Source organism: Sarcophilus harrisii, chromosome 2 (genome assembly GCF_902635505.1).
Source record: "Sarcophilus harrisii chromosome 2, mSarHar1.11, whole genome shotgun sequence".
NCBI lineage: Eukaryota > Metazoa > Chordata > Mammalia > Dasyuromorphia > Dasyuridae > Sarcophilus > Sarcophilus harrisii.
In genome coordinates, this window is record NC_045427.1 from 113,791,125 (window position 1) to 113,818,409 (window position 27,285).

Here is a 27,285-nt window from a genome sequence, read left to right on the forward strand (position 1 = left end):
AAAATTAATAAAATAAGACGGTCAGAAGGGTTTAATACATAGGGGATAGAGAAGACTCCATAGAGATAGTGCCATTTGGGCTTTAAAACAAATAAGGGACTTTGAGAGACAAAAATGATAAAAGGATGGGAGATGGAGGGAGAAGCAATTGTCAAGTTTGCGTAGCAGTAACTTAGCTTAGCTAGAATACAATAAAATGTTAATTTTTTTACAATAAGTTGCTCAAATGTACACATAAAATGTATGTTTGATTCAATAAAACATGAACTCTTCACTGAGCACTAATGTATTCTTAACCTTAATGTAATCTTTTCCTATAGTAATTTCTGCTACATCTATGGTTTCTCCATTATAGAGAATTTTCACAGAAATAACAACTATGTTGTAATGGAAAGAACACTGAACTCTTAATTCAGAACATTACTATTTAATAATTATTTTTAACTTTGTAGCAAGTCATTTAAACTTCCTGATCCTTTACTCATCTACAAAATGTGGATATCTGCACTACCAATTTTGTGAGGTTGTCAAAGTGCTCCTCTATATACAATACATACCTTTTGAACCAGCTGTGTATGTCATAAGCATACACATTTAGCTTGAAGGTGGAATTATTCTTATTTTACTACTATAACCTTCTCATAAGGAGTATATAGTATGAATTTTAATGTTGCATATTATTCAGATGACAGGACAATGATTGAGATGCTAAATCTAAAAAGTCTACAAGCCACTGGCTTCTTGCTCCTATTTCTATCTCTACTTAACTCTTACTTTTTAAATTTAAGATAAGCTCATCATGCAAAGATTCAAGATTGATTCATAAGACACCAAACCATTTGGTCACATGAGTGAAACAATCTAGAACCTATTATGACTTCAATAATGATTGGAAGAGAAGGTAGAAGGGAAAAAACTCTTCTAGGCTATACTCACATAACAGATTGCTATTGGATATATGATTGAAAGTAGCAAACTTCAATAAATTCAAGACAGTTCATAGGCTGGCACTTCTGTTGACTCTAGTAGCACCTTAATGAAAAATCTTTATTATAAAAACAAAGTTGTATAGGATGATAAAAACAAAACATATTTACAATCAATGTGAAGAATAAATTCTCAATGTCTCAAAAAATCTATTCTTATTAGAAATAAGTCTAACTTTATAGCTGCAAAGAAGAATTTACTGGGAACCTATTCTACTGAACAACTATTATACACAATTCATCTACTGGTGATGGAATGTTAAAGAAGCTTATTCTTAATTCATTCTTTCAACATTTTTTCATCCTAAATTCACTCCTTTTTGCTTATTATTTTGCTTATTATTCAATGAACTAAATTAGGAAGTATCTGGGAACTTTTTGGGTTTAATGTACAAAGTAAAAATATACAGAATCTTTTTTGAGACATAACGTGATTAATCTTGAAACTAGGAAACGTCTTAGTTTTATTTTATTAAACGAGAAATACTAAACAGTGAAAAAAAAAAGAACTTTCAAAATGACTTAACAAATTTACACCAAGTAAGAGTATTTTTTAAAAGGTAAAAATAAATTTCTAAACCTACCAAAGAATTAGATAACAAATATTAAGTCTTTTCTAGAAGACTTAGATGATTAATAAAATTACTTCTAGTTAGAAAGGAAAAACTCTAGTTTCAATAAATGAAACAATTTATGCCTTTCAAAGGATTTATCCACTTTGTCAGCTTGTTTAATCTCTTACTAAACAGGTATTTCTCTTCTATACATCAATTAGGATACAAATAAACACTTGCTAATTTATCAACATATTAAAAATATAGGCTAGTCAACACACTTGCTTTGCCTGAAAAAAAAAAAAAAAATCAGGACATTTTTCAAGATACCAAAAATCATAGAAACCCAACATATACAAACTATTGACAGTATATTTATTATTTTGGACTAAAAATACTTTTCTATTTTTTACAATGACCTTTAGTTATCAACTCCTGTTTTGGATCCTGTGAATCCAATCAGGATTTACTAGAAATTTGTATTTTAATGTGTAACTCAAAGGCACTCAACTCAGTGGTCACAAATTCCTGAGCTTAAGTAGAAAATAGGATACTTTAAAAATTGTTTTAGAAAAAAATAATATATGTATATGTATATGAGCACAGAATTTTAAAAATGCTTAGTAAGTAATATTTGGTACACAAATAACACGAATAACAATTTAAGACAATATAGGATGCTAAAGAGAGATTAGGAAGGAAAAGGAACTGCTTTATAGCAGCAAAATAAAATGCATAAAAATTTCTTTTCCTTCCCAAAATATATTTCTTTGAAAGTGAAACTGATGATTTAAATCCTAAAAAAAGTTAAAGGCAAAACATGAAAAAATTATCAGATTGAAAATTACAAATACAGTCCTCATGTTAGTTTTTCAACTCCCCAAAGCATATATGGGATATGAAACCATTCAAACAAAGTATAAATTAAAGGAACACAGACAAGAAAAAGCAAAACAGAATCAGAGATTGAGTGATAAAATTGAAGGGCAACTTTAAAGACATTATCAAATCTGCAGCCAGCTGTTCAAATAATTTCCTAGTTATTTTTCTTCCAAACAATAGAAAATTTACAGATATATAACCAAAGTTCACCAACATTAGGTTAAGATCGAACTTTATCTAAAAAAGCTTGTATGTATTTAGTTTGATAGAAAAATGCGGAATGTCCCATTAATCTTCAGTTCTTGTCTGCTAACACTAAAGAAAAAGTACAAGTTGATATTTTTGTAGCATAATTGGGTTTGGCAGGAATTTTCTTGGCTTCAAAATTCATTTCTTCATATATGCATAGAATTATACTGAGGATAAAAAGTTACATATACCATCTGCTATAATTCATAAGGCCTTTCTCATTATTAGTCACCTTATTTGTATATATCAGTAGGGCCATAATGTTAAAGTAGAAATAAAACATTTTCAAAGTGCAATTGTATTCCATTTGACCAGATTGCTCAGTTTTCTGTATTCTCTAGTTGACTGCCATTTTCAGTTTTTTTTTCTGGTGATATATACAGGAAGTTACAGCAGATAAACAAAGGAAAGATGAGAAGTCTGCTATCCAAATTCATCACCACTTGTTCCTAAATAAAATAAATTTGAAGATTTGTTACAAAGAAAGCTGGAAAGAAAACAGAATTTTAATATTTAAAAATTTTAAAGGTGAACAACTGGATGAAATTGGAGATTCAGGGTTTAAAATGATCGTATGTCTACCCTCTGAAATGAAAAAGCAATAGGAAATCACTAAACATGTTAAAGCACAAGATTAACGTGATCTTGAACTTTAACTGAATTTTGTGTTAATTAAGGGGAAGTGGTGGAGAAATGATAACTATTTCAATATATTCTGGGCCAGTGAGACTATTATCTCTAAAACCAGGTCTAGTTTTTAAAAATATGATTTGAGATACTCAGACAAAACATAGATTCCAAAAGAGGACTTGTATAAAGACGTATCTGGTAATCATGTCAATATAAGTGCAATTAAAATACTTATTAGTACTTACTCTCAAAGGCAGGCACTACTTTCTGAGTGTTAGATTGAGACCTGTGCTTTAAAAATATTATATCCAACTATATGAAGGATGGTCTTAAGGGGAAACCTTAATGCAGGGAGATCAATTAGTAAACTACAAGGGTCTAGACAAAAGAGTTTTTGAGGGCCTGAATTAAGAGTGATGTGGCAAGTGACAATAATGGATATGGAAGAAGAATCAACAAAATATGAAAGGTTATGAACTTGAGAGGCTGGATAGACAGTGTTGCTCTCAAACTAAATAGGGATAAATTTAGGAAGACAAATTGTTTGGGACATACTGAGTTTGAGAAAATAAAGGATAACCAAGTGAAAACATTTAGCAGGCAACGAGTGATACAAGAAAGAGTTCAGGAAAGAGTATGAGGCTGGACAGAGATCTAAGTTTCATCTATACAAAGATAACTGAATTCTTGGGAGAGGTTAAGTTCACTAAGGAGAAAAGTATAGGGAGAGATGAGCAGAGGGCCCACTGAGATTAACAGAGAATGGATAACCTGAATATTTCTATTAAAACAGAAATACCTCTAAGGCTTTCCCATGTACCCTGCCACTGACTCCTGAGATCTTCCAGGCCTTACCATTGCCTGTCAGGAATTCTGAGCCTTTTTATCTGTCCTAAAGCTGAGCCTTTCAATATATGTGGTCTCTTCAGATTATAATGGGACTGTCTTCACTTTAACACTTCACTATTTATCACTTAGAACATTGCAAGCACAAATGCTTTTTCATTCAATCTTTCATTCATTCATTCTAAGTGCCATATTTTAGGATACACTCTTAAGCTGTCTAAAAGAGGGCAAACCAGGATGATGAGTCTTCAAAATCATGACATATAAAAAAACTTGGAATATTAGTCTAAAACAGGGAAAAACTCAAAAAGACAAGATAGCTGTGTTCCAAGTATTTGTAGAACTCTCTTATGGAGGAATATTAGACTTTTCTCCTTGCTTTTAAAAAATAAAACTTAAGAGAAATTAGTATAAGTTACAAAGACAAAGATTTGGATTGGAGATAAAGAAAAATACTTAGAAATAATTTAATTATTTTGAGTTGCCTTCCCTCTCCAAAGTTTAGCTATAGGAGATATTTTTAATATTCTACCTATCTTTTAAAATCTGCATATTGAGTCAAATAGTACTTGAGTGATACATTTTCTATGTAACTAAAAAAAAAAAAAAAAAAAAATCAACTTTCTATTCACATAAAACATTAAATAGAATACATTTTTTTAAAAGACCAGAAAATCAACTTACCTGATCCTTTTCAAGAGTAAGTATTTGGTATCCAGTTGTTCTACTACAAATCAATTTCCCACTACTATCAAGAGAGGCCAAACGTAATCTAGGATAATAAAAAAAAATCCTTATCAAAAAATTAAAAACTGTGTACCATTAATGAATTTAAATTGCAAACTTTTTTGAAACCTCAATTTGACTTTTTGCCTTTATCTTTGCATCTTTCAAGAGTGATAGTATAAACCTTCCTGATAAAATTGTACAGAACCAATTAATCTGACTTCAAGGTACAATCTGATATCTTTAGCCTTATGAACGCCCACTATAATAAAATTCTTGAGATTTAAGCAAAATAATTTGTGATGTCTATACAGGTTACTTTAGAAATTGCTTGGCAGAGTATATCTCAAATTTTCTGCTTACATCCGTCTCATCAAATACATACTACAAGACTAGCAATAAAAGTTAGGGTTATCAGCATTATACAAAGTTGTGGATATGTTTAGCATATTTTTACTTGTTCTCATACTGCCATATTTATGATTTTTGACACTTATGCTTATTAGTACCAAAGATAGCCTAATATCAACAATTCTGATGATGAAATACTATATCCCACAGCACTACCATCTATTTCTCCAGTAAGATTATTTCTCCAGCTATTCTAAGCATATAATATTATATTAGCATATAATGCATCTTTTACTAGTTCCAGAGAGAATAATTTAGACAAAACAATATTAAAAAAAGGCAGTCAGTTGCCTGAGGATAAAGTTCAGCAGAGCCACACCTTCCTGGATAGACTACCTTGGGTGAAGCTCCTAGTGACTTAACTGTACTGTACACGATGGATACACTTATATTATATCCAAATTGGTGTTTTGCCAGTTCTAATAATCAACTCCCTCTTCCTCAATCCTACCTGAATGCTATATTTCTTCGAGGTTGTAAACTAACAGATCCACTACATGGCTGATTCAATGTGTTTCGTTTGAAGATAATATAGCGATTAGTATAAGTGACAAGTAAGTCAAAGCCAAAGTTAAATCCTGTCCACCGCCAGCAATACTGAAAAAATACAAAAAAGAAAAAGCTTTTATTTCAGTTTATGGTATTAATTAATCAACAACAATTCAAAATACAGTAAGACTGGGATTGTTGCTAGACTCCTTTTCAAAACCACCCCTTGCTAAATGTGGCAAGACTTACTACCACAGATTCAAATGCAGAAACTATGCACTAAGTCAGAGAGGGAAAACACACCCCAAACCAATGAAATTCCTAAAGCAGGTTCTAATCATTTGACATCTCAGATGGGAAGCCTGAAATATGGCATACATGTTCACAATTGTAAATTTAAAAAAAAAATGTAAGTGTTATCAAACACAGAGGACAATAACTGCTCCATCTCTAATTACAAGACCAGGACAGCAGGGCCTATGTGTCAGCAAAATTTTTTTTGAACCAAAAAAAACACCGTATTTCCTATTTTACTGTTAAATAATTTGAAGAATATAAACAAACCACAATAGGTACTTACTTCACCATCCTTGGCAAGTTTTCTACCACACCTCATGCTATTTCCTTCAAGTTCCTCTTTATTAATTTCCTGAGGTCTAGAAATATATATAACAAATGATTTTGATGATGACAGACAATAGCTCACTGTGAATTCTGAAGTAAAAGAACAGAGAAACATATGCTACTAGATTTAAAATATGAATTTTCCCAGTAGTGGTACATAAGAGTGACAGGGTACTATGATTTAATTATCTGATTTGACATATTTGCTAAATAAGCAGCTTCAAATTTCACAATTTGTTTCTCATTGCTTCCAAGTCTATTCTGCACCTGCTAGGATTTATATGAATCAGATAAGGTTAAAAAAACCTCCAATTACAGAGGTATGTTATATTATTCTCTTGCTTTGATAAGATTAATATTCCTTAAATTTCTTTCATGTATTTAAAAATACTTTTAAATTTTAAAATATTTCATATATTAGATTAAAAAGAAAAATGCAATTTTTCTCTCAAATGAATGAGAGTAATTCTTTTAAAATCTAGACCTTAAATATGATAATTAGTATAATGATTGGCATTTATATAGCATCCATTCCATGCCAACTATGGTACAAAGCATTTTATACATAATCTTATTTCATCAATAAAACTCACAAATTTTGATTCTATTAATCTAGATTACTCAAGGAAGGAAGAAGCATTAATTTAATCTCCCAGCATATTTGAAAATTATGCATTAGGAAAACAAAACTAATTCAAATTATCAACATGTTCAGAAACTTACTATTGTGGCTTTAGCTTTAAATTATATGTTTCAGTATCATAGCCTTGACTCTTTAGTGTTATCAGTAAAAATTATAATTAAAAAGCAAAGAAAGGGTAGATTAAAAAAAAAATAAAGTCTAATAGCATATACCTACCCTGTATCACTATCTTGTTCTGCCCTGAGCATGGCAAACCATTGCTGTTTGTAAACAGAGGCCAACCATTCTAAAATTCAAAGATAAAAACATATGAGGAAAAGTTCAGAGGACTTATACATTCTTAAAAGGAAAACAAAAATATATAAAAGTCAGTAAAATCATCCAGTCAATTTTCATTTCACAAATTCATTGTATTCAAAATAGTAAAGCATGTGAAAAAAGTTGAAGTTCTATATGAAATTCTCCAAGACTTAAGTTTCAGAGAAGCTTCTCATTTGTCATAGAAGAAAAGTCTCTCATAGTGAGCTATTCAAATTAACGAAATAAAAAGTGCAAATAGAAAAGCTATGATTTTGTTTTAAGGTCCATTTTATTTACATTATTACTTAGTTAGAATTGATTAATTTTTTTTTCCCAACAAATTGTACACTTTTATTGTTTGAGTCAGACTTAATTTTTTTTTAACCTCAATTCTTTATACCTTAAAGGCAAGTTAGACTTCGTTTTGAAAGTTACATAAATTCTAAAAGCAAGAAAGATTACACATACAAATATATCTATAATTCTCCTGCTTTTTAATTTTAGTTATCTCAGGATATCATGAATAATGATGTAGTTTACTTTATTTACTAGATGAAGATAACTTGCTAAGATAAACCAATTCCAGTTCAGCAAGGTTATTCATGGATAGATGGGTAGGTCACACTATATTAGGTAAGGTGAAAACATCAAAAAAACTAAGCTACTTTAACTAAATCGAACTCATGTTTTAGACACTTTCATTTAATAACAATTAGCATAAAACTATTTGAATAAGCAAAAATCCAGTGCATGCTTGAATTTCTAGTTTAAAACAAAATACAGATAATTTGATCTTTGTTTTCCTAATTCTTTTATATTCATTGTAAGAAAACAATTTTCTGCTCTTTAGTCAAATGATTTCTTTTCAAATAAATCAGTCCTGGGGCAGCTAGATGGCTCAGTGGATAGAGCACCAGCCCTGAAGTCAGGAGGATCCGAGTTCAAATCTGGTCTCAGGCACAACACTTCCTAGCTGTGTGACCCTAGGCAAGTCATTTAACCCCAAATGTCTCAGCAAAAAACAAAAACAAAATAAAATAAATCAGTCCAAATGAAGAAAATACTCTTTCTACAACTTGAGAAAAAAAAATATTATTTTAATTTCATTATCATTTCAGGAATATCTTATCAATCAAGGTTGCTGACTACCCTTTCTCTGAAATGATGATCATGTTCTCTATGGAGTCATCCATTCTCTATTTAAGTACTCCTTTGATGCCTCAGTGTGGTGTGAAAATAACCCTACTAGGATAATGAAATGTAATAAGCTCTTCTAGGTTGTAATAAGCTAACAAGATTTTAAATATGAGTCCATCACTTACTGGACTGACAGATTTCTTAACCATAGTAATTGTTAAAAATCATCTCCTAAGTATTTCTATGATGGCAGAAAATAAAGACTTTTTTCAGAGCAAAATAGAATTTTTAAAAATATATAATTAAGGTGATATTAGAAGCATATCCCATTTAGTAAAAGTGAAGTCTCCAAAAATATTACTTGAAAAAAATAATGTATTTACAGATTTACTAACTTGTAAAAAAAAAATCCAAGTCTCAAAAATTTGCTTCTTTAACCAGCAAGCAATATTCATTTCTAAATCAAAACAAGAGGGTCAAATATATCTCATATGGAACAAATAATCTGGTTTCTCCACCATTATACACCTTTAGATCAAATGTTGAGTTTAGTACCATGAATTTTAAATAACTAGATTAAGAGATAACATATCAAAATTAAATGAAAAGCTCCTGGAGATATTCATCTGATAATAAAGCCCTCAAAGATATTTACCTTAACTTTTAGTTTAAATAAATGATTTACATCTATTAACAGGTTAAAATAATTATTCATACTTATTTTTAAGGTGCCCTGTAAGTTAGATAGAACATGGAAATAATTCTGAACTTAATGTTACTATTCTTTTGTATTCTCTTACCTGAAGGTATTAGAGCATCCCGTTCAATAATTCTTGCAGAAGCTAAATCACTGATGATATACTGCAATCTTAAGTGTCTGAATACTGGTACAAAAGCTTTCCCTTGATCAATTTCAAGGAAAGCAGTATCTTCAAAATCTGCACAAATAGAAAATATTGTTCTGCTTTCACCCAAACATTAACTTGGTTTTCCAAGAAACAGTATATAGCTTATGTATGATTATATACAAATATATGTTCCTCTAAATCAAAGCTTCTTAAATTATGGATCTATGACCTTGCATAACTGAATGTGGGGATCATGAAAAATTTGGCAACAGTAAAAGGTGTCTGAATGTTCCATGTCCTGCACTATCAAATATTCTGCCAAGATTTGATTCTTTATGTAAAAATAAACACATATATCTCATTATTATGCAAATTTACTTTTGTTATTAATAAATGGTAAAATTATATGTATACTAAAGAACTGTTTTAAATAAATTTCTTTATGATTTATTATCAGTAAATATTCAATTTGTATTTCGTATACTTATATAATGCTTGTCACGTAAAAATTTCTTGAGTGAAAAAGAGTCATGGAAAAAGTTTAAGAATCTCTTCTGTAGAAGATTCTACCCCAATATATCATCATGACACAGAAGTGACCTTGGACTCTCAAAGTTCATGCCAAATGGGGCATGAGCTCTGGCAAATCCTACTGAAACAGAAAGCAATAGTGTGGGAACAGCAAACTACTCTGTATCTAAAGATCAAGCTTAATTTAGATTACTTGTCATCATTAAGACATCACATGTCTTAAGTCATATCTTTTGGCTAAAAATGGATATTTTCCAGGTGATTGATTTTAGGGCCAGGGCAACTCAACTATGGTGAAGGAAGATACGATCTGCACATGTGTAGGTGCTACCCAAACTGAAGAAACCCCATTATTTTTTGAAAGACACATAAATGACATATTGTATAATCACACAAGTTAAATGTTTCTTCTAGAGCTTTCAAAGATCTCATTGCATCACAAACCAAAAAAAAAAAAAAAAACCTGAAGATATCCTAGAAGACAATTCAGTTCTAGAGCTTTACTGGATTTGGGTCCATTTGCATAAGTCAGGAATGAAGGAAATAATTCCTTGTTTTTGACCAGCAAGATCAAGCAGAAGCCTCCATCAACCATATCTTTAAGGAGACTCAGATGAAAAATGCAATCTACCTTCTTCAAAAAGAGAAATAATGAATTCTGAATACAGACTGAAGTATAACTTTTCTTTATTAATTTTTTGGACAATTTTTTCAACATGGCTAATATAGAAACATGTTTTGCACAATTTCATATATATAATTGATATCAAATTGATATCATATTGTTTGCCTTCCTAATAGGAATGGGAGAGAAAGAATTTGGGACTCAAATTTTTATTTTATTTTCTTCCTCAATAGTATTTTATTTTTCCAATTATATGTAAAGATAGTTTTCAATATTTTTTTTTTAAGATTTTGAGTTCAGATTTTTTTTCTCCCTCCTTCCGTTAACATCTCCTTCTCCACAAAACAGTAAGCAATGTAATATAGGTTATATAAATACATCCATTTTAAACTTAATTACATATTTGTCATGTTGTGAGAGAAAAATCAGAAAAAAAAAAAATCACACAAACAAAAGCGTACACTTTGATCTACAGTTCTGTCTCTGGATGTGGACAGCATTTTCCATCCTGAGTCTATTGCAATTTTCTTAGATTACCACATTGCTGAAAAGAGCTAAATCTATCATAGTTAATCATATAATCATGCTGTGACCATATACAATGTTCTTCTGGTTTCACTTACTTCACTCAGAATCAGTTCATGAAAGTTTGTCCAGGTTTTTCTGAAATCAGCCTGTTTATCATTTCTTATAGAACAATAATATTCCAATACATTCACATGCCATATCTTATTCAGCCATTCCCTAATTGATGGACTTCCAATCCCATTTCCTATTCCTTGTCACTATAAAAAGAATTACTACAAACATTTTTGCACATGTGAATCTTTTCTCTTTTACGATCTCTTTGGGATACAGACCTACTAGTGACACTGCTAGATCAAACGGTATGCACAATTTTATAGCCCTTTGGGCATAATTCCAAATTGCTTCCTACAATGGCTAAATTCGAAACTCAACCTTTTTTTTTTTTTTTTTAAAGAATGTAAAAATAAACAAATAATTTTAAAAAGTCCTTCATAGGCTGATCCTCTGAAGGAGGATAGCTGGATCTGAAAGACACACTGATGGCCTAGATCTATTTTCCTTTGATTGGGTCAAGTCAACTTTAAACTAAATGCACTCAAATATTTTGGAAAAATTGAATAATGGAAGTTCTACCCTAATAAGAACTGGAAATAAAATGCTACTAAAGAAAAATAGAAAATAAAATAAAGAAAAAAAGAAAAAATAAAGCTAGCAAAAGAAAACTTTCAAGATTTTTAGCTTTATCATGTAACATGTATCAGCACTAGAAAAAAATTAAATTTATACAATTTATTTCATTTATATACAATTTAATTCATTAACCATTTATCTCCTGATCCTATGTAAAATAATAGTAGTGGGCACTGGGAGAAATACAAAGCTTAGCTAATGTAGTATTCACCATCTTCATAGAACATAGTCAATTCAATTTAAGAATCTATGAAGCTTATAGTCTAGTAGATAAATGGGACAAATTAAGATTTAACTATAAAACATAGTATATATAACCCATAACACATCAAAGAAATGAAGAACAAAATATAAAAGAAAGACAATGGGAATAGAAAAACATGTGGTTCTAAAGGCTGGAAAAACACCTTTTTCCCAACTTCTCATCTTTAACTCCAAAACTTCTACTATTTCACCAGTTGGTTACTCTGATATAAATGATTTTATTACAAAATATTCTAGACCAGAGTTGAGTTTTTTACCATTTTTGTGTGTCATGGGCCCATTAATAAGTCTTTTCTAATGAACCTCTTCTAAGAAGGAAAACATGCTACTGAAAGTTATTAAAATATTTTTAAAAACAAGTTCAATGATTCCAGATTAGGAACCTTCATTCTAGATTGTCATAAAGTAAAAAGTAAATCAATCATGGTTGCCATTTTTCTTGTCACCAAAAACAGATTTTTCTAATTTTGCAAGAATTCATTTTTAAAAATTGTATTTAATAGTGGATTGCTTGCCATGGCAAGGGGGAGAGGGCAGGGGGAAGGAAGAAAGTAAAAAAACTTTTAACACAAGGTTTTGCAAGGGTGAATGTTGAAAACATGTATGCATGATGTGTTTTGAAAATAAAAAGCTTTATATATATAAATTTTATTATTTTTTTCTAAAAGAATGTTAAGGTTCCAAAAGCTATTTTACTCTGAGGTAAAAATGTCAGTGTTTTAACTGTCACAGCTAAGTTTAATATTCATCAACCTGGCCTTAAATCTGATATAGTTGACTCACTGCTACATTTCATAATTCAGAAAAAGCCAAAATCTTAATTGCACAAAATGCAAGAGGAATAACAACATTAAATAAAGATGCTGAAGACGCATCATTAACATTGGCTTTAGTGTTGCCCTCTAAGGATAATGGAACTTTTTTGAATGACTTGTAGCTGAAACCTTCCATATATGCTTTTTAACCCAGTAGAATGAAAATTTCTTGAAAGCAGGGGTTCTTATTTTCTACTTGGCACTTAGCACACTGCTTTGCACATAATAAGCACTTAATAAATGCTTGTTCGATTCATTCTTATTTTGAAAAACAAATACTGAAATTAAGAGAATATATCAATATATCTTGCTTTATAAGATTCTTAAAAAGCAGTGTGTAAATTGCATTATATCTTAAAAGCATTACTTGTTCTTGAAAATAATCCTAAAACTAATCCTTCTGTAAAAATGATTAATAATAATTTCTGTAAATTTTTGTATTGTTTTTGCTCAAAGTAAGCTGATCCTTGTGCACTCCGGGCATCACACTTTATCTGAGTACAATTTATTTTGGGGGAAAAATAAAGATGTATTAGCACTAAAAGGAAAAAGATATTCTCTTGTTCTAAAAATGAATGTACTTTTTTATTTTCAGTCTGATATGCCTGATAAAAAGTAAATTCACATGAAATAGGATGAGCATACCTTTCCTACGCTTGCAAAACCAGGTATCTGCTTCAGGTAAAAGTTGTTTTAATGATCCATTCCAAGAAGGCACTAATTGAAGAAACATCCACTAGATTAAAAAAAAAATTACATGAAAAATTCAATCACAAGAAATCAACTTATTTAGTGTTTTTATATTTTAAATAGTACTTACCAATCATTAAACTAGTCAACAAAGGTAAAAGGAAGCCATTATCTCCATTTTACAAATGAGATTTCCTGATTCCATTCATTTTATATGACTAGAAATTTCTAAAAAGATCTGACCTGGCTAAGATTATTCTGCATATTTTCTAATATAAATACGTGTGAAGGGCATGTTGGAGATAATGTTAGGCCTCTGAAAAAATAAGCCTTATTTGAAAATGGGAAGAAACAGGTAATGGATACTTAATTGGCAGAGTTAGATACACAGATCGTATTCATAAAAGTAAAATTTTAAGCTATTCTAATTTAAGGGAAGGACCTAGAATAATGGAAGAAGGAGAATGGGGGAAATGGAGCATGTATATCCCAAAGATAAGAGTATGTAGTAAAGTTGTCATTCCAGAGAAAACCTGATATGCTATTTAACACAAGTGCTGGAAAAGAATGAACTGTTCAAAACTACAGAATGTTTGGAAAAATGACCATTATCAATCACTGATTCTTAATTTTGCATTTCATTCATTGATTTTTTTAAGTTTTTGATTCTGGCATAGTTTTTTTTTCAATTTTATAATAATTTTAAAATTAGAAATCTCATTCATTTTAACTTCTTAAATCATTTCAGTCATATGTAACTCTCTCTGATCCCATTTGGCATTTTCGTGGAAAAGATATTGGAGTAGGTTGCCATTTCCTTTTTCAGATGAGGAAACTGAGGCAAACAGCATTAAGTGACTTACCCATAATTACACAGCTAGTGTCTAGGGCTGAATTTGAACTCAGATCCTTCTGGACTCCAGGCTCAATGCTCTTTTATCTGCTGCCCTTTTATTTTTTTAAAAATTTTATTCAAGTTTTTTTTAATTTTCAAATAATATGCAAGGATGATTTTTCAATAGTAACCATTGAAAAACCTTGTGTTCCAACTTTCTTCCCTTCCCCCCACCCCCTTGCCTAGACGGCAAATAAACCAATATATGTTAAATATGGTAAAAAATGTGTTAAATCCAATATAGGTATACATATTTATATAATTATCTTGCTGCACAAGAAAAATCAGATCAAAAAGGAAAAATAAATGAGAAGGAAAATAAAATTCAAGTAAACCACAATAAAAAGAGTGAAAATGCTATGTTTTGATCCACCCTCAGTTTCCATAGTCCTCTCTTTGGATGTAGATGGCTCTCTCCATCCCAAGACCATTGGAATCATCTCATTGCTGAAAAGAGCCATGTCCATCAGAATTGATCATCGTATAATCTTGTTGTTACAATGTACAATGATCTCTAGGTTCTGCTCACTTCACAGCATCAATTCGTGTGAGTCTCTCCAGGCCTTTCTGAAATCATCCTGCTGATCATTTCTTATAGAACAATAATATCCCATAATATTCATAAACCATAACTTATTCAGCCATTCCCCAACTTTTGTACTGCCCTTTCATTTTAACTATTCCCCAATTTCATTTAACTACTTACCAATTAATATAATTATTTGTTTAGTTAATAATCTCCATCCTGATTGAGAAACATTTTGACATGAGAAAAAAGCAAAACAAAACAAAACATAGGATTCTGATCTGACGCCACTACTAAGACAATCATCTCTTTCATTACAAAACAGAGGTTTTCAATATTGACAGAAGACCTGACAAAAACAAACTTTTGTAGCAAGAAACTAAGAACTCATTCTTTGGATGAAAGACAGTAACAGAACACTCTCAAAAGCAGGAAAACCCATGCCAGCAATCTCCAAATGATTTACATTTTATGGCTAGGGCATTTTATAGCATTTAAATGTGGTAATTCTGTTTTCAAGGGAAAGCTTTGGAGAAAACCTGAATGAGGAAATTAAAATTTTGCTTCTTACTAGAGTTCTACTACTTAGTGACTAAGCAGACACTTAAATCGATTCCCAGGGACAGGGAAATGTGAAACCTGACAGAATTGTTGTAGTTCAGTCATGGTTCAACTCTTAAGAACCTTATTTGGGATTTTTGTGGCAAAGATACTGGAGTGATATCTAGATCATTTTACAGATGAGGAAACCAAGGCAAATAGGGTGAAATGGACTTGTCCAGGGACAGCTAATGAGTTTCTGAGGCCAATTTGAACTCAGGTCCTCCTGACTCTTGGGCCAGTTTTCTCTTTACCATGTCACCTATCTGCCCAACACAAAGTAGGTGCTATATATATATATATATTTTTTTTTTTTTGCTGAGGCAATTGGGATTAAGTGACTTGCCCAGGGTCACACAGCTAGGAAGTGTTAAGTTTATGAGACCAGATTTGAACTCGGGTTCTCCTGACTTCAGGGCTGGTGCTCTATCCACTGCACCACCTAGCTGTCTGTGTTTAATATATTATTGCTGACTCTCTTAAGCCAATTTACTCTTTCCTCATCAGTAAAATGAAAATAATGCTCACCCTGTACACCTCATAGGATTGCTGTGAAGATAAATAAAATGCCATGTGGAAAGTGTTTTGCAAATTAATACACTATGTAAATGCAATACAGTGAACACTATTCAAGATATGTCTACAACTCAAAAAGGCACTTCATAGAAATTACAATGAAGTTCTTAAAAGTTACATACACTATTTTAATGTGAGAATTATGTAAAACATTGCATTCTACCTTTTCAATACATATTATGCTAGTCTTACATTAAAGTCCTTCTTGTGATGCTTCAACATGGCATGGAAATTAATCCAGATTCTCAAGGACTATGCTAGTAAAGCAACAAGTGATAGTCCTATTACATTATAAAAGCTGCAAGTGTAAAACTGGTTATAGATTATATATATCGTGTCCAAATTAGGTAAGTAACTCTGGAGAGGCTCATCATCATGTTGATTGGACATAGTAACCTGAGAGAAGAAGTATACAGTCTTAGAGTCAGGAAAGCCTGAATTTAAATCCTGCTCCTAACACATGCAGCTATGTAATTATGAGCAAACACTCAACCTTTCACTATCACAGGTAACACCATAAGATGCAAAGAGAGTGCTGACCTCCAATGGTAGAAATTTTTTCCTTAGAAATTCCTTTTATCTACAAGATAAAATCACAGAGCTGGTCCAAAAGAAAATAACTTTAATACCATCTAGATCATCATTATAAGTAACCATATCATTATATTAATCATATCATATCATTATAAGTAATCATATTTATATAGTGCCTTAGGGTTTCCAAAGCATTTTACAAAACATTATCTCATTTTGATTTAAGTCATTCAAAAGTTGCAATGGGTAAAGAAGGTATTTCAATTGAAAAAATTACCAATCCTTGAAATACTACTGTATGCCAGTACCTTCTTGAGGGCAGTGTATACATCCATTTCCACTTGCATTACAAATAGATTAGAAGAACAGATCAGCTGCTTCATGAGGCAGATACTGGAAAAGATAAAATACCATATTAAACCACTGTAAAAATAGGAAGATTATTTTAAAAAGATGAAGGAAAAAATTTTCTATTTTTATTTCATAATTATGGAGTGATCAATAAAATAAAACCAGTTTTCAACCTGCATTTAACATTATAACAGCTCTGATATAATTGTTTCCCCACCAAATCTTAGGAAGAATTTCTGATAGCATGGAACATTAGAATGAGTGCTGGCCTTGGAGCGAGGAAACCTGGGTTCACATATCAGCTGATTTATAAACTCAGGAACAGTGAAAACCTGAGAAAGTCACTCCCTTCCTCAGAATGTAAGCTACTGGAGGCCAGTTTTTTCTTTTTCTTTTGCATCACTAAGGCCTATCACAGTGTCTTATGCATAGCTAGTGGAACTTCTCTGGGGCTCAGTTTCCTCATCAGTAAAATGAGAGGCTAGCTGATCTTCATATAGGAAGGGATCTCAGAAGCCATCTAATACAACCCAAATCTGAACAATCTGTTCTTTTCCATATATGAGGAAAAGCATCATTGAGCTTTTGCTAGAAGGCCTACATGAAGAGATGATGTATGTATGAAGCACTCTGCAAGTCTTAAAGGTTATGCAAATACTAGCCATATTATTATTAAAACTGGAAGGGACTTCAGACCCTATCTAGTCTAATCTTCTATTTTACAGATTAGGAAACTGAGGCTTAGGGACATTAAATGACTTGTCCAACATCAAATAAGGGGAGAGACTCAGATAGGAGTTGAATCCAGGTCTTCTGACATAAAAGTTGGTGCTCTTTCCATTGCATTATGCTGCTTCATGAAACACATCATTCAATTTCTGAAATTTTTTCCCATAGGCACTAAAATAAATATAACAGTATTAAATTAAGCTCAAAAACTCTTAACTTGTTAAAAACATTAAATTGACAGAAGTTTTCAAGTCATTTAACAAAACATTCAATGGGAAAAATTTCAAAAGACAGAAAATATCTACCAGATTTGAGCGATGGAGGGAGAAAGAGGGAAAGCTAGAGGAAGAATCCCTAAAGTTTTTTTGCAGCTTTGGTGAGTTTACAAGGGTGAAAAAAGAATTTCCATGCCACTTATATGGTTCAGGAAGTAATTTATTTATTCCCGAGATTTATTCCCTTGATATTATTTTTATGGGGGTAGCTAGGTGGCGCAATGTATGAGCACCAGCCCTGAAGTCAGGAAGACCTCAATTCAAATCTGACCTCAAGACACTTAACACTACCTATGTGGCCCTGGGCAAGTAACTTAACCCCAATTGCCTCAGCAAAAAAAAAAAAAAATAATAATAATAAATAATAATAATAATAATAATTAATAAATTATATATGTCCCTAAATTAAAAAACTATGTATTAATTTAATTTCTTCATCTTTAAGTAAATTAAAATTCAAATACCTGAGTTCTTTGAAAAGATCAACACTCTGATGAGTCATCAAGTTATTTAGAAGCCATTCAAGGCACCTGAAATTATTTAAAATTTGTCATCAGTATATTGCTACATATTTGTAGTAAATATCTCAAAGCTATTAGTTTTGTTAAGTATAATCTAAAGTTATATTAAACAGAGAATAGTATTTTTTATAGGACATGAAGCTATCATTTAGTCTAACAATTAGAAATTTAGTACTGTTACTCTCAGAAGTTTTTAAGGGAGTTTTCCTTGACTAAATTAATGGTAGCATTTTTCATTGAGTGAGAAAATTCAGTTCCTAGCATTTTTTCTTGTTTTAAATTACTTAAGAACACATCAGTTATGACTCTCACACATTTTCACTGCTTCCATTAAAAACAATGTGAATATAGTATTTCAATTTTGAAGGGTTAAAAAGCATGGATTGTTATGTTTCACAATGTACATCAGCTCCTTTATTTCATTATTTACAAATTTTAGTAAATGTGTCTTTAAAAGCAACCGTAACTTTGAACACATTTTTTTTTTTTTTTACAAAACACAGGTCACTTTATTTCAAACTAATAAAAAGATGACACTTTTGAGGAGCATTGTTAAGCACCATTTTCTTACATATGATGCAATTCTATATTCCTATAATTTTGTCAGTTCCTCATTCTTTTACCAACTAAGCATCCTTTTAAGAGATCAAAGCAGCCAATATCCCAAGGGGGTGGGGGATTGGAGGAGAGAAGACAACTCACTTTTTCTTTACAGAATCTAATCCATAGGTCCCTGCTGATGTGTAATAGCCACATACAGTTTTCACATTAATTGTTTCCTTCATTGTCTCACCACACTGTTGTATTAAACCATCCTGTAAACATAAATAAGCACTGGAAATGCCCATTTCACATGGGAAAACAAGCTTAAACATGTGCTGCTCTTAAACGTTAGCACACTTAAGCCACTAAAAGGAAAAAAATCTATTAAGAGAGACAGTAGGCATGAGATTAATGCAAATACTTCATTATCCTACTTTTGAGTTGTCTAAAATATCCAGCAAATATTCCTTTTAATACCTCAAGTATTAGAAGGAAAGCAAGGGAGGAAGGGAGAAGAAACAAAACATGAGATGACCACAGTGACTCTTAACCTTCACCTTTCTAAGTCTTTTCCACCAACTCCACAAATCTTCTATTCCCCTAATGGTTTACTAATATTTGGGCTCTTCCCCATGTGATAGTTGATAAAGTGGCAAGTTAGAAGTTGAAATTTAAAATTCCTATCAAGATATGAGAGATGCATTTTTATAAAGCCCCCACCACTAAAGTCCTCCAAGATGCCTTAACAGGCAAGGAAATTATCTGTAACTTCTTGAAGCTATTTTATAGTAAGGTGCCAGTTCAGTCAGATCTTAGAACAAACTGTTTCAGGTCAGACTAAGAGTTCAATACATTTTACTGTATTATCAAGGCAAACCCAAGGACAAGTCTACTTAATTTCAGAAAAGCTAATATCAAGAGTATTATCTATTAGATAATTTTTTGGGGGGAGGGGCTTCCCACACCCCATGAAATCATCTACTAGGCATTTTTAATCCATGTTGACAGAGTATGTACGCTGACCTAACTTTTGAAGTATTTAAAGCCACAGTATTACTGTTTTAAGTAGCTTAAATATATTCTTTCTCAGCTAAAAAAATTAATGTAAAAAAGTTTAAGATGAACTGCTTATTAACTTTCTTCAATATATCAAAATACTAGTCACTTTTCACTCAAATTAAAAACTTCTGAAATAACCTTAAATGCATAGTGTAAGTAGTTAGCAAGTAATAACATAGAAAGCAAATTTTAGAACAGATATCACAGAAGGCCAGAAGCACAAAAGTATGCTTTATTCTGAAATAAAAATCTATCTGAGTTACTAAGAACAAAACTTTTCTTCTAATGAAAGAATCTCTGTGTAAAGTACATTTTGGAAACAACTAATATTGAAGACAAGTTAACTGAATGTAAAAATAAACGTCATTTAAACATCAAGTCAAAAAACAAAATGTAGAAATTTCTAGAATTTCAAACATCAGTAATTATGCAACTAGATGTAAAATATACATATGAATGTTGATATAAATGTTATCAGCAGTTAAAAAAAAAATATTTGGAATGAATGAATAGGTTGTGCTTATAAGTAGGTAACCATTAGTTATGTGCTTAACAGTCATCAGACAAACCAGAAATAAAAAATTTGAACCTGGATAAACAATATTTTCCACACTACAATTAATTTTGCCTCGTGTTCATGTGTTCACTTCTGATATAAACAAGCTATTATTTATTTCTAGGTAAACTATAGAAAGATGTAGACAGTGTATTCACACATTTTTATGTTACAACATAAACCACACATCAAACCACAGAAGGATATTGTAACTGATCCTGCACTGGGGCAGGCCACTTACCAGCTGCAGCATACAAGCTGCTGCCAAAATGGCAATAACTCGACTGGGCTTTATTAAGACATCATCTCGATATAAAGAGCCAAATGCCACCTGCAGCGCTGAAAGCAAATGTACATATTAAAAATGCCAAGAACAATTATAAATTTCATAATCTGTTTTATAACAGTGAAAACAACAAAATACTAAATGCCACAAGCAAAATCAAGACTTGAGAGTTAATCCTGACATAACATAATGCTAGATTGGAAATGAGACCTGGGTTCAAATTCCACCAAAGACACTTACTTGTTGGGTGACCCTAAGCAAGTAACTTGAAACCTCTCAGTTACAGTTTATCTGGAAAAGGGATAAAAGTAGCATCTACCTCACAGGATGGGGAAGATCAAATGAGAATATACTAAAGCAGTTTTATAAACTCTGTAATATGTCAACTATTATTATTCTACTATAACAAAGCATCTAAAACATGTAACTATCCAAAGTGTTAATAATTTGTTATTTTTAATGGTTTTAAAGATGAAACAGACAAATATGCAAGTTATAAAACAAATTCAACTAACTAAGATGAACAAATTAAAGAATCCACAAAGGGTTAATCACTACCTTGTCCTGACTCCTTCCATTAGTAAATAACTGGCTTAGATGGTGAAGAGAGGGACTACATAAGTGAGAAAGGAAGAGACACCAGCAAAGTAACCACATAGTACTAATATAATTATATTTCATCGTAATAGATTTATTTTAAATTCTCTGTCCTTATGAGCTCCTTTATATCAGTAAATCTCTCACAGACAGATGTAAGACGATATAAAATTGCTGACCTGTTCCTTTGTCATTGTAGAGATAGAATCTGACAAGGAGGGGAAGGATATAAGGCAGGGGCATACTTTACACTAAGATGATCTGAGTTAATAAACTTCTTTTTAAAAATAGAAATATTCCCATAGAATGCTCTGACTGCTACTTCTTCAAAAATTTAATTAAAAAACATTTATTAAGTGCATACTTAAGCACTTACAGTGTTAAAACTTACTGGCTTCAAATAAACTGATCATATTTAGGGAAATTTTTTTTACCTTCTACATCAATATTCTGGTCAGGAATCTCCAGTTCAATAGTATTCATGCTTGATTCTTTCCAAGACCCACTAAACATACTGGAAAAGTAGCCAGACTAGAAAATATAAAAAGTTCAAATTAATCTCAAGAATAAATAAGGTATAACTAGCTAGGTAGAAGGATATATAAACAAGGTACAATATACTGAAAGAACACTGAACAAGCAGCTGAGTTCTGGATTACAATCATGGCTCTGTATGACCCTGGGCAAATGATGTTATTTCTCTGGGTCTTTATTTCCTCACCTGCAAAATAGGGATATAAATAATGCGTCCAAATATGGAGTGCATTTCACTCTTCAAACCTAGTTTATATAAAATAAATGCAACTTATAAGCACATTACCTTGTAGTACAAATTTATTTTTCCTTTTGATAAGAAATCTCAGATGCATATAATCTCTACAAACCTGCAGCCATCACTGAAAGTAAGGGACTGGAAAGAGAAGGCAAGGGAATGAGTAAGTTGGTACTAAGTACCAACTATAGGTACTATGCTAAATGTTTTGCAAAGATTATCTCATTTAATTTTCACAACAATCCTGGGAGGGAAGTGCGGCTAATATCCTCATTTTGCCATTGAAGAAAACTGAGGAACCAGAAAAAAAGAAAACAGAACCCAGAGTTGCAGGGCTACAAAGTGCCTGAAGCTGAATTTGAACTTAGGTTTTCCAACTCCAGCTATCACTGGAGAGTTGGGCAGCCCTAGATACCCAAGACTCCCATAATCATGGAGATAGGGCCCACTCCTTTGTCACTTCCACAACCACCAACTGCCACCACAGGCAGGAGTCTTGAGAGCAGCTCTTCCTACTCCTTTCCTCCTCCTATACCACTACATTTTGCTTTCAGACCAATGCTCCAAGCCATCATTTAAGAAAGTAGCTCCAATGTAGAAGGGACTAGATAATTCCACCAACTGCCACTCAGAGCCACAAAACATTCTAGTTCAAGTGGCAAGGCAGCCTGAGGGAGACAGGAGACAACCATCCCCATCTCCCCTCAACCTGATGGAGACAGCCTAGAACTTTAAACCCAAGAGTCTTGGGAAGATAAATGCTTCAGCCTAATGTTCCCAACCATTATTCTGGATAATGACCTTCTGAGGATACACAGCCTAGTGACTACTCCTGCACATGCTACAGCCATAGCTACTAAAGAACAGCAATGTCTTTGGCCTTGTCAAATGGCTCTACATCAGAAATGAACATGATTTTATCAGAGAAAATTATATTAAAGAAGCATTCTAAGGTCCACAGGGACCATCTGACCGTTAAAACCTTCCTTTCTCTCTCCCAATAGAATGTGAGCTGGCACTGTTTTTTCTATTTGTATCCTCAGTACTTGGCACCATATAAAAGCTTAAGAAATGCCCTATTTCATTCATTCAGGACAATATGGCATTTTCACTATCTACTGTACAGAACTACTACAGAGATCACAGAATCACAGAATTTGAAGCGTGGAGGGAATCTCAAAATCCATTTGGTTTAAATTATACACAAAAAGAACTCCCTTTATCACATATTTTAAAAGTGACCATCCAACCTTTGCCTGAAGACTTGCATCCAACCTTTGCTTGAAGATCTGCAAGGAGGGAAAGCCTCCCAGGGCTACCCCAGGGTAGCCAGTGCAGTTTTATATAGCTCTCATGTTTAGGAAATTTTCCTAGCTTAAATTTTCCTCTTAGCATACATTGCTCTTGCCTCTAGAGCCAAACAAATCAAATCCCTTCTCCACACAAGAGCATTTCTAATACTTAAACCCAAGTTTGGATCCTACTTCCCATATCATCTCTTCTCCAGGTAAATATGCTCAGTTCTCTTATCTTCTTATGTTAAGGACTAAAAAGGCGGCAACTCTCACCATTTTGGATGCCTTTCAAAATAAAGTGATCTGTGAAAAATACCACACGATTATAAACTACCGTCATGTAAAGCTAAGTACCTTAGATTTTTAAAATGTCAGGCACAAAAGCAGCTTAACTTAATATAAATAATGTGTGGACTGAGAATTAGTCCCTATTGGCTTCAAATGCTAGCTCTGAGCACTTAATGCTTCATGGAATCCTAGGCAAATAATTTAAGTTTAGTTTACACACCTGTAAAATGGGGATATAATTAGGGTGTCATTTACCTCAGCGTTAATAAGAAGAGTACTTTGCTAAACTTATTGCATTATATAAACTGAGTATTACTGGTGTAGCTTCCTTTGGTAACATGTCTAAATGTCTAAAATTTTGTCAAAACAAGTCAAAATGTCTAAAATATTTTGAGGCAATATGTTGAATCTACAGTAATTCTAATAAGCCAAACATACAGAGCAACTTTAACTGTAGGTAGCTTTTAATAGTTTTCTTCCTATTCCTCTATTTCAAAGTTTCCCCTTCTGATGGAAAGAATTTCCAATAAATGAATAGTTGAGATAACAAAGGGAGCAGTAGTTTAACAATGAAGGAAATGTCCAGATCCTTTCTAGTCTGTGGGTTAAACTAAAACAGACTTTTTTTTGGAAAGCTTTGCATAAGTAACTAAATTGGAAGAAACAACTTTTCAACCAGACTACTGGATTCAATGGATAATTATTATTGTGAAAAAAAGATCATTACTATAAAGAGTAAGGAGAAGGAATACTCTTTTAAAATAAAGACTAAATCTGATAAAAAACTTTAGATCATTTGGATAAATAGAATACTTACCTGACACAAGTATATTTTGTGTAAGCTCCATTCTTCTCCTAGAGCACAAATCTTAATGTCACTATTTTCCCCATTCAAAAATAAAGTCTGATAAATATACTTGGATGTGCTTTTTAATTTTTTCCTGGGGAGGCAAAACAAAAAAAACAAAATCAGAATTATATATAGGTATAATTCCAGACATGCTAACTTATTGTCTTAAAAGTTTGAAACTTTTGTGTATATGATAGTCTCAAAAGGTTATTTAGTCCTTTACAATAACAATTTTCTTTATGACTTAAGCCCAATAAGCCTTTCCTTGAAGACTTCCAGGAAGTAAAACCCAAGAATTACTGATGAAGCTCATTCTTTTTTGGACCAGTTCTTATCTGAAATTCTGAGAATAAAAAAATAAAAAGTACAAAAAAATCAAGATGTCTCAACAATTTTAATTCACTTGGGGACCCATCACTTTTAAGAATTCTTTCAATACTACTTAGGATGATTTGTATTCTCAGTGCTTAGTGCTTTATTTTTGCAACAAAATTAAATTGACTTTTAGAAAAAAAAAAATTCCATGTTGAAGGAAAAAAAAATCAAAAGTGCCATAAAGGCTGCTGTCTCAAAATGCAAGCACCAGGGGAGGGGTCTTGGCAAAGGTCTATCTGTCACTTCATCACTTTCTAAGGATCACTCATCTTTTGTGGTATTTCCTTTCCTATTTGGAAAGTTAAAAGTAATCAAACAAAATTATATCAAGAGAGGACAAAGGTGGTCTCATCAATTTTGCCACTAACTAGCTTTAAGATATTTTAAAGTTTTGGCTATAAAGAGATTGGGTTACACAGCCTCCATGATCACTTTTTTTTTTTAAATTTTAAAAGATGGATGAGCCCATAACCTTCTATTTGTTTTACATTATATTTTTTACTTGTTGGCAACCAAATCAATGAATTCAGAAGCCTCTGGTTCCTTAAGCTGTTGATCACCAATGTATTTATTTTCAAAATAACCAAGCAGGAAGTAATCCCACACAGAACACCTATATGCAGTCAGCAACTTAAAAATAGCAGAGCTTTGAAATAAACTAATATTTTAGAGACTTCACTAACAAATCTTTGCTAGCAACATAAGCACAGCACCTTAGTAAAGGAAAATTGGTCTTTATTTTCCTCTTCCAGTGAGGGGGTGATAGGACTGCATGACTAGATATCTAAAATTATATTTGTGAACTATTATAGGCAACCAGATGAATAGTTGGTTATTCTGCAGACACCCACTAGAGGAAGACAAAAATACATTACATGATGATTAAACAAGGTTAGTGTTAAAAATGTTTTATGAGAAGATTCAAGCATTGACTTGGCGTTTCCCTCAGCTTGGGGCAATTACTAGCACACTATAATAACAGCTTGGGAGTTCTTTATAATATACAAACACAATCAGATTCGGGAGATTATAGGATTCAGAGCTGAAAGGGGCCTGAATGATTTTTTAATCCAACCCCTTCAATTTACAGATGAGGAAACTAAGGCCCAGAGTAGTAGTCAGTGACTTTGTCCAAGAAACGAACTAGCCAGGATTTAAATCCTGATCTTCTGACTCAAAAAATTGAGATTTTTTTCCCCCACTACAATCCTCTCCCAAATCTTTCCTTTCTCCAGAGAGAAAGAACACTATCTTTGAGTCAGAAGACTTGGATTCAAATCCTTGATAGCAGCACAAGTAATCTTCCCTTTTGAAGTCTCAATTTTTCATCTGTATAAATCATAGTGCTCTCAGATTTATAAAATGCTCTCCTCATAATGCTTCTTTGGGGCAAGAAGTTCAAGAATATTCTCCTCTCTTTGCAGATAAGTAAACTGAGGCCCAGCGAAGGCTAAGAATTCCCTACGGTGGCAAAATTGGGCCCCAGAAAGTGCCGATTCCATTTTACTGGGACAGACGGCACTGACCGAGGAGATCTTACTCAAGTCAGTCTCCGGTGGGCCTCAGTGGCCGCGCGAATGAGGAAGTTGGGAGTCCCAGGAGTGGGGGGAGGGAGGGAGGGGAGATCACAACCCCGAGGCGACGCGAGGAAGCCTCCCCCGAACAAGGGGGGACGCGTTAAGTTAAGGAACCGGGTCTCGGGAAATACAGGTGGCAAAGGAGTTTACAAGCCAAGTTCACGAGCCCGGCGGGAAGCCCGGGAGGACACCAACGCACACACGGCCCTGGGGCGGGGGGAAGCTGGGACTCGGAGGGGTGTAGGCGCACCTGCGTGGGGTGTTGAGGAGCCGCTCCTGCTCGTCCCCCTCGTCGTCCTCCTCCTCCTCGTCGTCCGAGCCGAGCTCGCAGTAGCAGAAGGCGCCGCTGCTGCGCTTGCGCTTGCGGCCGCCCCGACAGTAGCAGGCGCTCCCCCGGGAGGCGCCCCCGCCGCCCGGCCCCGCCGCGCTCCCCGCTTCGGAGCCACGCTCCTGGACAGCTCGGCCCCCGCCTCGGCGCAGCACCCGGCTGCTCAGCGAGCCCATGGGCGGCCGGGAGAGTCCGCCGGCTCCAGCGCCGGCGTCCCGCCTCAGGGAGCGCGGCCCAGCGGCGCTCCCGACATGGTCCGGCCCCCCGCTGCCCCGACCCCCGAG

The 27,285-nt window shown here is 33.1% G+C and overlaps 1 protein-coding gene across 1 annotated transcript; it reads right to left on the reverse strand.

The window, feature by feature from the left end:
* Positions 1 to 1,420: 1,420 nt before the first annotated feature.
* On the reverse strand, positions 1,421 to 27,285 carry GMCL1 (germ cell-less 1, spermatogenesis associated). The gene is made up of 14 exons (XM_012539919.2): positions 26,924 to 27,285; positions 24,689 to 24,812; positions 21,951 to 22,047; positions 20,875 to 20,972; positions 19,178 to 19,290; positions 18,419 to 18,484; positions 16,908 to 16,992; positions 13,424 to 13,514; positions 9,278 to 9,415; positions 7,257 to 7,326; positions 6,354 to 6,429; positions 5,736 to 5,881; positions 4,832 to 4,919; positions 1,421 to 3,120 (listed from the first exon to the last, which is right to left on the reverse strand). Exons 1-14 carry the CDS (start codon positions 27,175 to 27,177, stop codon positions 2,992 to 2,994), a joined length of 1,575 nt encoding a protein of 524 aa, XP_012395373.2. The 5' UTR covers positions 27,178 to 27,285; the 3' UTR covers positions 1,421 to 2,991.

Coding starts and splice junctions, on each gene's coding strand:
- GMCL1 (XM_012539919.2), bottom strand. CDS start 27,177: ATGGGCTCGCTGAGCAGCCGGGTGCTGCGCCGAGGCGGGGGCCGAGCT. Junction 20,973..21,950: donor CCAGAATATTGATGTAGAAG/GTAAAAAAAATT, acceptor ATTTGCTTTCAG/CGCTGCAGGTGGCATTTGGC. Junction 9,416..13,423: donor GTTTTGCAAGCGTAGGAAAG/GTATGCTCATCC, acceptor CTATTTGTGCAG/ATTTTGAAGATACTGCTTTC.